This window comes from Tenrec ecaudatus, chromosome 4 (assembly GCF_050624435.1).
Source record: "Tenrec ecaudatus isolate mTenEca1 chromosome 4, mTenEca1.hap1, whole genome shotgun sequence".
Classification (NCBI taxonomy): domain Eukaryota; kingdom Metazoa; phylum Chordata; class Mammalia; order Afrosoricida; family Tenrecidae; genus Tenrec; species Tenrec ecaudatus.
In genome coordinates, this window is record NC_134533.1 from 67,496,763 (window position 1) to 67,507,375 (window position 10,613).

Genomic DNA, 10,613 nt, shown 5'->3' on the forward strand with positions numbered 1-10,613 from the left:
ATATCTATCTATCTCCATCTATATCTATATCACCTATATCTCTCTATATATATATGAAAGAACAGAGGTAAATGCAAAAGGGGCATAGGGAAAAAGTTACTGTCTACAAACACTCCAGGGGTAAGGTACAGGTAGTATGGCAGTGGCCAGACCACACCAGGGGTACATATGGTAGCCAACTAGAACAGGGATGGAGGGAAGAAAGGAGAAAGAAAAAAAAAGATGTGTGATGGGGTAATAGGGAAGTGACCAACCCAAGGGGAGGCTATTATTTGTGTCTCCACAGGGAAAGAGGGACCAGATAGAAAGCCAGTCCCAGAGGAATACAGTGTGCCGGTAAGGAGTGGGGAGCCAGTGGAGGAGCCAGAGGGCTCAGCCCCCATACCAGCTTCGTAGACAACTGCCCCTGACCCCAGAAGAATTTACTTGAAAGGATGGCACTGAAGCTGCAGCTAGGGGAAATGGGCATGTTTGATCATACCTAATGGGAGAAAATGAAGGGGGAGCAAGAGAGAGTGGAGCACATCCTGGCCCATCAGGCCTGGAGGATGATATCCTTGCTCTGAACAGCCAGTGCATTAATTGGACAATATGGATGACCCCACTACGAGACACGCTGTCCTTTGATGGCCCAGGGCCCTAAGGAGGACAACACTGGAGACTCAGTGTCTGCACTGGCCCAGACTGACCCTGTGACACTAAGGCCTACCACTAAAAGCATGAGGCAGAGCAACCATGGGAACAGAGCAGGTAGTCCCTGAGCGAGTACAAAGGACAAACACTGGGGCCAAATCATGGTACCCCATTGGACCTCACTGAACGACATGCCTAGAGATAAAAAAAATCAGACCTTGATATATTTACAGGTTTTCTTTCTTTTTAATTTTTTTCTTTTAATCAACTTATTTTTCTATGCATATTTGGTTTCCTTTTTTGTCATCACTGTATTCACACTCATCACATATCTTGCTTTGACTTGATTTTTGGTGGATATTATTATCTCTATAGATCTATCTAGATAAGAGACTGGATGAATAATCTAGAGGAGAAAACAACGGCACCAATGGTTCTGGGGGGACATGGGAGAGGGTGAGGAAGGGGCAAGGGACAGGGGAGCAATAAGTAATCCAAAATCAGTAGCAAGGAGGGTGTTAGAGTCATGGTAGTGATTCAGCAAGGGCAAGGTAAGCGAGAGAAATTACTGAAAATTAATTGAAGGCTGAACAGGATAATGGGACAAGAGGAAAGTAAATGGAAATAGAGGAAACAACTACATGATGAAGGGTATTTATAGACGTCTAAAGACTGGGATGTGCATATGTAAATATATTTATATAAGAGTGTGGGGAAACTGATCTATGTGCATATATTTATAGGTTTAGTATTAAGGCAGCAGATGAATACTGGGCCTCCACTCAGGCAAGAAACGTTGTTCTACTAAATTGGCATTCCAAGATACACACCTTCCTGACACGATTGCTGAAGAAAACTGTGCATAAGCAAATGTGGTGAAGAAAGCTGACGGCATCTGGGGTATTAAAGACCTGAAGATAAACAAGTGACCATCTAGCTGAGAAGCATCAAAGCCCACATGGAAGAAGCACACCAGCCTGTCTGACCACGAGGTATAGAAGGGACCAGTTATCAGACATCAAAGAACTACAAATCATATCAGTGGGTGCCCACCTTCCTAATACGATCAATGAAGACAAATGTATGTATAAACAAATGTGGTGAAAAAAGCTAATGGTGCCTGGCTATCAAAAGATATAGCGTCTGGGGTCTTAAAAACTTGAAGATAAACAAGCTGCCATCTAGCTCAGAAGCAACAAAGCCCACATGGAAGAATACACCAGCCTGTGTGATCACGTGGTTCCAAAGGGAGCAGTTATCAGTCATCAAATAACAAAAATCTCATATCATTGGGTGCACACATCCATGATATGATCGCTGAGGACAAACAGGTATATAAGCAAATATGGAGAAGAAAGTTGATAGTGCCCAGCTTTCAAAAGATGTAGTGTCTGGGGTCTTAAAGGCTTGAAGGTAAACAAGCAGCCATCTAGCTCAGAAGCAACAAAGTCCGCATGGAAGAAGCACACTGGCTTGTGCGATCATGAGGTGTTGAAGAGATCAGGTATAAGGCATCATCAGAACAAAAAAAATCTTATCATAGTGAATGAAGGGGAAAGTGCCGAGTGGAGACACAAAACCCATTTGTCTGCCACTGGAGATCCCCTTGCTGAGGGGTCTAGGGGAGGTGATAAGTCAGTCAGGGCGCGAAGCAGCACTGATAAAGAATACAGCTTTCCTCTAGTTCCTAAATGCTTCCTCCCCACTACCCACGACTATCATGATCTGAATTCTACCTTGCAAGTCTGCATAGACCAGAGGATGTGCACTGGTGCAGATAGGACCTGGAGGCACAAGGAATCCAGGGTGGATGATGCCTTCAGGACCAGGGTGTGAGTGGCTATACTGGGAGGGTAGGGGAGAGGGGGTTGGAAAAAGGGAACTGATTACAAGGATCTACATGGGACCTCCTCCCTGGGGGACAGACAACAGATGTCGGACAGGGCAACATATGACAAAATAATAATTTATAAATTATCAAGGACTCATGAGGGAGTGGGGAGCAGGGAGGGAGGGAGACAAAAGAGGACCTGATGCAGAGGGCTTAAGTGGAGAGAAAATGCTTTGAAAATGATGAGGTCAATGAATGTATAGATGTGCGTTACACAATTGATGTATGTATTGATTGTGATAAGAGTTTTATGAGCCCCTAATAAAATGTTTTTTAAAAAAAGACAAATGGCAAGACCAAGACTGTGTACCAAGATTACCAAGGAAGAGGGAAAGGTAAAGTAGAGCATTGACAAGTGTTGGCCTGGGTGAAAAGGAGGAAGGAAGTTTACAAGACAGAGGAGTGAAATCAGAAAAGAAGGTGGAGTAGAATACGGGGAGGGAGTTGATGAGTGATGGGAGCTGTCAGACACAGAGTTGATGATCTGAAATGTAAACTTCCCTACCTAATTTACATTTTTTCATACTAAAGCTGAAGCTAGGTGCAGCTTAGCTCTCATGGTGCCATTGTTACTTTGGGATCCTATAAAGATGTCTTTGCACCAGATTTGCTTAATGCATCACATCATTTGATTATTTGTTTGTAGCTTTCATGTGATTTATTATGCATTGCAGAATACAGTATACATGATTTACTACTCTGTCTAGAATTTGATATGTGTTAACTTTTGTTAAAAAATGAAAAGTTCATGAGATAATGAGCTGGGGAGAAGGACCAGTTTTCAACATGTATAATACCATCCTAGGGCAAACAAAAACAAAAATATTTATGGAAAAAAACAGGTGGGAAATTATCAGAGCAAAAAGTAGTTTTACATTCCTGTATAATTCATAGGCTTGCTGGAGTGTGATGAAAGAGCTCTGCTAGCAGAGTGGACTAAGTGTTGTGTTGCTAACCTCAAAGTCAGCAGTTCATTACCACCAGCTGCTCTGTGGGAGAAAGATGAGCCTTTGTACTCTCTTAGGAGTTAAAGTCTCAGAAACTCATAGACAGCAGTTCAAAGGGCCTGACGGAGTCTCTGTGAGTTGGAATCAATTAGATACCAATGGGTTTGGTTAGATTGGGAGATTTAAAGGGATATATGGACAAGGTTGTCTGTTAAAAATTGTGAGATACAGTTGAGAGGAGGTGCACACCAATGCCAAGTTCCCTCTGAAGACAATAAGCTGCAGTAACAAAGCTTTAGACTCACTCTATTAGCTTACTCCAATATAACGCTATTGTTCTGCACTGGCCACATTAAAAGCAAAAGGCAAGAGGCTCATTCAAATCATCCATGCAGCACAGAGCATTACAAAGAAAATAGCAAGGGTATCTGACTAGAAAAAGCAAGGACTGTGTTTATTGAATTCTATTAAAGATTAACACCAAATCTTTCACCAACTTAAAATAATAGAAAAGAAATAGACATTTTATAGATTATTCAGTTCTGTCCGTTTTACTCTGGTTAAAATCTAGATAAAGCCATTATAAAAAAAACTAAATATAGAGATTGATATTATTTATGATGATTAATTTTACATTTCAGTTGCCTGGATTATGGCATGGAGTTGCTTGACCAAGCATAGTCTAGATGTTGCTATGGCATGTTTACATGTGATGAGCATTTGTAAATTTTGGACTTCAATAAAGCATTTGTAAATTTTGGACTTCAGTATACTCCAAAATATAATGTGTCTCACTAAATCAGTTGACAGTTTTAAGAGCAAAATTGTTTTCATATTGCAAATAGATATTCTACCATAGTTCATCTGCCACCAAAATAAGAACACCAAAATTTGCCTGATTATGGACTAGCTAGCCTACTTAATCACAAAAACCAACTTCTCAAACTAAATTAGTCTCCTTTCCCTTGTTTACTCTGTGTACACATACAAACACACACACACACACACACACACACACACACACGAGAAAACCCTTACCACTAAAATAAATTAAGAAGTGTTAAAAGGCCTTGAATAGGCATTCTTCCAAATATGTATAAATACCTAATAAACATAGGAACATATTTTCAGCATCATTAGTCATTAGAAAAATGCAAATAAACACTTTTAATGAGATATCACTTAACTAAGATAATCATAATTAAAATGGACAATTCCAGTCAGTGAATGTGTAACAAATATACAATGTTTATAAATTACTAGCCAGAATGTAAACTTGTTCAACATTGTGGAAAGCAATGACAATTCTCAAGAAGTGAAAGAATGTCCATATATAACCCACACTACCCTGAGTGGGCTGTGCTGCCCTGAGGGCTATGCTGGAATGACTCATGGGGGTTCCAAAAGCTAAGGTCCACACTTTCTCCCAGATTAAAAGCTAGAGTACAAAAGTTCATAACTGTCAGGAGGTGCTGAGTAAAATTTTTCCCCTGAAAAGAATGGTAGGCTAATTAAATTTGGGAACCTATGATGTAACCCAGCAATTGCTCTCCTAATAATATAAAGAAAATAATTTAAATATATGTCCTCAAAACAAATTTTAAAAAAATTTTAGGGAATGATCATAACTGCCTTAGGTAATAACCACAAAATATAAATAACTTAAAGGTCTATAAATTGACGTAGACTCCTGAAATTTTACAGATTTATCAACCACCACAAAATACACAAAACACTTTGCCTTTGACCAATGATTTCAGAGGGGCCTACTTATGTCAGATATTATTCTAGTCTATCCTAAGAGATTATCTTAAATTGCTATATATAGAAGCTGCATGCCTTGATTTCTTCTTGACTTTGAATTGTTTACTTTTTTCTCTGATAGTTAAGCTTATTGTGGAAGTTGAAAGGGATGGAAGAAGGAAGCTAACCTAAGCATTCAGAGGAATATTCCAAAGAAAATGAGACAATCGGCTTCTGTAAACATTTCCTTAATTTCTAATTTACTGAGATTCAAAGGAGAAGGAGGAGATATTCAGCAGGGGAAGTAATTATGTATTCATTCTACATGGCTAAAGTGAAGAAAGAACAAGATTTTGGAAGGCAGAGATTTTTTTTTTGAGAATATCATAGAGATGAGAGTCATACCCTTTTGATTATATATCCTATCCTATAAATCTAAAAAAGGAATTTAAATATGGATACTGCATCACATCTGGATTCAATTACAGGTTGAAATTTTTAGGAGATTGTCATCACATAAGTTTTACCATGCATGGTTTTATAAGAAAAGTTTTTGGAAACCCGTGTCTGTATTTGTGTGTGTATGTTTTTCAATTCTGCTCTCCCTATGTTCTGCATTACATTTATGCAGCCAAGCTATTATTGAGAACTTAATTGTAAAAGTGATTGGCTTACTCTATGTATAAAAATATCTGTGGGGTGACTTTTGAATATGTGTGGAGCCCTGCCCTTACCCGTTGATCCCAACTCACATGATTGTCGTCGTTTCCTTTGAGTCCCAACTCCACAAATCCTCTCTCTTGCCCATGTGCAAGCATTGCCGTGTAAGTTACTTATTTATCACTAATGATTTCTTCTTTTCATTCTTAAGAATTTAAATCATATTTTAAAAATATCTTCCAAGGGTTTTTCACCATATTAGTAATGTCTGGGGTTCAGTAAAGAAATCAAGAAAAGATTGGCTTAATGAGTGATAATAGGAGAGCTTAGATAAGTTTACATGGTTCTGGCAAGCACGTGTAGGTATAGCTCTGCTTAAGTTATGAGTGAAGATTTTATTTATAAGGATATATTTAAGATACAAAGAAAGTAATGTTTTCAACAGCTGATTGTAGTAGTACTGAAGGGCCTAGATTTGACATAGTAGAAGGAAAATTAAGATTAGTAACCTATGGGTTCATTACAACACACGATTGTTACTGAATTAAATTTCCCTTTCTTCATTAAACTCCCTGCCCTTTGTCTCATACTCATTCACTGTATCTTATGCCTTATCTAACTCTGTCAGATATGTGGGCAGCAAGATAGAGAAATCTGCTCTGCTCGGTGCCTGGTATCTGGGACACACTTAGATCAATTCACCATTTCAGTTAAATAGCTACTTTACATATGTCAACATGAGGAATTCTGGGCTCCTTCCCCGCCCCTTCCTTATAGAAGATCAAAAGTTATGAACTATTTAATTTGTATCACACAAGATAGTGTCAGCTCTCTCCTGTAAATCACTTGATGGATTTGAACTACCAGCCTTACAGCTAGTATTGCTATTCAATGCTTCCACAACAGCACCAGAAAGTTACCAGGAGCTCCTTTCTAAGCACTATTTTCTTTTCCATTTTGTAACTGTCATGAGAAGAGAATCTTATCTATTTATTTCAGTTACAGCATTGTTCCTTACACAGAAATACTCAATAATCTTATGAAATTAAGTACATATATGCTTATAGAAGAATATGTTTTACTATCAATCTATACATGAATGTTATGTTTTCTATGATATAAGATGATGTCTGCATTATGCATTATCTTTCTGTAATATTTACATTTTAACGCAGTAATTCATATGTGTCTGAGGGTTTTGCTTATCCAATCTTTTACATACACACTACAGATAAAGAATTTGGATCGTTTCTCACAACAAAAAAAGAAACAATCCAACTGAAAAAGATTTTCATATTTTGCATGATCTGATTGCGATCATATTGTCAAAACAAATTTACCGTCACCACCTCAGCAGTGCCCTCCGGAAGCAAAAGATGCCACCTGTGAACATTTCCCGCCCCTCTTCTATGACTTTTTTGCTCCTGGGCATCCCAGGACTAGAGCACCTTCATGTCTGGATTGGGATCCCCTTCTGTTCCATGTATGTGGTGGCTGTGATAGGAAATGTGACCATTCTGGCTGTAGTGAGGGCAGAGCGGAGCCTCCATGAACCCATGTTTCTTTTCCTGTGCATGTTGTCTATCACGGACCTGGTCCTGTCTACATCAACCATACCCCGGATGCTTTGTCTCTTCTGGTTCGGAGCCCATGATATTGCCTTTGATGCTTGCCTGACCCAGATGTTCTTTATCCACAGCTTTACTGCCCTGGAATCGGGCTTCTTCCTGGCCATGGCCATTGACCGTTACGTGGCCATCTGTGATCCGTTGCACCATTCCACCGTTCTCACCCATTCTCGCATCATCATAATAGGCATAATTGTGGTGATTCGCGGTATAGCTTTCTTTACCCCACATCCTGTTTTGCTCAAGCAACTACCCTACTGTAGAACACGAATCATTGCCCACACCTACTGTGAGTTCATGGCTGTGGTAAAGCTAGCATGCATGGACACGGGATCAACCAAACTTTCCAGCCTCAGTGTGACTCCCATAATTTCATTAAGGAGGGAGGGGGGAAAAGAGGACCCTATGCCGGGGGCTTAAGTGGAGAGCAAATGCTTTGAAAATGATGAGGGCAAAGAATGTACAGATGTGCTTTACAGAATTAATGTATATATGGATTATGATAAGAGTTGTATGAGTCCCTAATAAAATGTTTAAACAAAAAAAGATTCTGAAGCACACCCCCATAAAAGAAGTGTTTAAACTTTAAAACTACCCAAGATCTTAGAGATAATGTACTTGCCTTATTTTAAAAGTTTGAAAAGGAATGTTCGAAATACACTCTCAAAAGCCTTTTGTTTTCACAGGCCCTCCAGTCAGTTCTGACTCACCGTGATAATTTCTGGTTCTGTACCATCCTCACAATTGTTCTTGTGTTTGAGCCTATTGATGCAGCACTGTGTCAATCATATGGTTGAAGATCGTCCTCATTTTCAATGCCCGCTGTTTGCAAAGCATGATATTCTACAGGGACTGATCTTTTTGAAAATATGTCCAAAGTACTTGAGGAAAATTCTTATCATCCTTCTCTCTAAGAGGCACTTTGAACTTCCTCCAAGCCAGCTTTGTTTGTTCTCTGGGCAGTTCATGTTACTTTGAATATTCTTTACCAACACCGTCATTCAAGTACCTCAGTTATGTTTTGTCTTCCTTATTCAATGTTCTGCTTTCACATGTGTATGAGACCATTGAAAATACTATGGCTTGAGTTGAGTGCACTTTAATCCTCAAATAACGTGTTTTCTTTTCAACACTCTCAAGAGGGCTTGTGCAGCAGTTTCACCCATGACAGCATGTCTTTTGATCTCTTGAAGGCTGATTCCAGGAGCATTGATTGTGGATTCAAGTGAGATGAAATCTTTGACAACTTCAGTTTTTTCTCCAGTTATCAAGATACTACCCACTGGTAGAGATGTTCAGTTTTGGCTTTATTTACATTGAGTTGCAACCCATATTGAAGGCTGAAAGCCTTGATCTTCATCAGCAAGTGCTTCAAGTTCTCTTCATATTGAAAATTGTTAATAACCCTTCCTCTAATCCTGATGCCATATTCTTTCTCGCATAATCCAGTTTCTCTCACTATTTGGTCTGCATAAAGATTGAATAAGTATGGTGAAAGGATAGAGCCTGGGTGCACACTTTTCCTGATTTTAAATCATGCAGTGTGCCCTTGTTTTATTTGCACAACTGCCCCTTAATTTATGTACACAATGTAGCGTTCTGGGGTTACCATCCTTCTCAAAGCTAGCTATAATTTGTTGTCCAAAATAACAGTGGAGTGCCTTTGTATAATCAATAAACACAAGTAAGCATCTTTGCAGTGTTTTTGCTTTAGTCAAGATCTATATGACATGATCTGCAATGATATCCTTTGTTGGGCATCCTTTTCTGAATCCAGCCTGAACCTTCGCCAGCTTGTATTACTGCAACTCTCGTTGAATGACCTTTAGCAAAAATTTACTTCATGTAATATTAATGATATTGTCCTATAATTTGAGCATTCTGTCGGGCCACCTTTCTTTGCAGTGGTACAAATTATGTATATTTTCTAGTCAGTTAGCCAAGAATCTATCTTCACAATTTTCTCACTTAGATGAGTGAGTGCTTCCAGTATTGCATCAGTTCATGGGAACGTTTCAATTGGCATTCCATCAATTCCTGGAGCCTTGCTTTTAGCTAATGCTTTTTGGTAGCTTGAACTTCTTCCTTGAGTACCACTGTTTCTTGCCCATATGCTCCCTCTTGCAATGTGTGACTGTGGACTAGTTCTAACTGGTTTAATGATGTGCATTCTTTCAATCTTCTTTTGATGTTTCCTACATCTTCAGGATTTCCCAGAGAATCACTATTACAACTCTAATCTTCATTTTTCTCTTTATTTTATTTTTACCCTTTTTATTCAGAACCTTTTATTAGTTTTGGTCAGCATGATTGACATTTGTGGCCAAGTTTCATCTGGTTCCGATATCAGGTTTGAGGAAACTGTGGTTCGTGTAGTGTATTAATCCCTTGGACTGATTGCTTCCTCAAGTTTGTTTTATTTCATTCATTTATGTTCCACTCGGGAAAAAAAATCATTGTTTCTTTGATGACTAGATTTAAGCTTATAAAACGTCAGGTGCCACTCACCAGAAGAGATCAATTGTGTTTTTCCACTGGAGCTAAATGTGCCCTGGTTGAAACTTACTTCAGTGCAAGTAAAGGTTCATAGGCTCTTCAGTGATTTAAAAGTTGCACATAAAGCAAGTGAAGGTGATTGTAAAGAAAACTATGTCACTAGTAGAGATAGGTTCAAGATTCGAAGTGACAGTATTTTTGATAACAGTAAGGAATAAATTATGAAATTTAGTATTTTTCATATATTGTTTCATGAATAAGGTCCACCATATGAATGGGAATTAACTCAACAGCACCAAACCACAGCAGCAAAATCAAAAAGCCAAAGTCAAGCTGTCCACAAATTAAATGTTCACAATTTTTGGACTGCCTGTATTACTTTCAGGTGAGAATGAATGTCTGCCTCTCAGGAATGATTCAGAAATATTTTATTTGAGTTACCACACTAGATGAAAAAGCATAAATCTTAAAGCCTAGATGTGGGAGAAGCATAAGTGAGCCAAGGGTAGCCTTTTATTTTTTAAACAGTGTTACTGTCATATAATACGTACATCATACAATTCAATAGTTCAATCATATTTTAAGTTGTAGAAATATCATCAAATCAACTTTTGA

At 38.6% G+C, this 10,613-nt stretch overlaps 1 protein-coding gene across 1 annotated transcript; it reads left to right on the forward strand.

Moving 5' to 3' along the window:
• The first annotated feature begins 7,250 nt into the window (after positions 1-7,250).
• LOC142445895 (olfactory receptor 52K1-like) lies at positions 7,251-7,922 on the forward strand. Its single transcript, XM_075547765.1, has one exon. It carries the CDS (start codon positions 7,251-7,253, stop codon positions 7,920-7,922), a length of 672 nt encoding a protein of 223 aa, XP_075403880.1.
• Positions 7,923-10,613: the final 2,691 nt, after the last annotated feature.

Coding starts and splice junctions, on each gene's coding strand:
- LOC142445895 (XM_075547765.1), top strand. CDS start 7,251: ATGCCACCTGTGAACATTTCCCGCCCCTCTTCTATGACTTTTTTGCTC.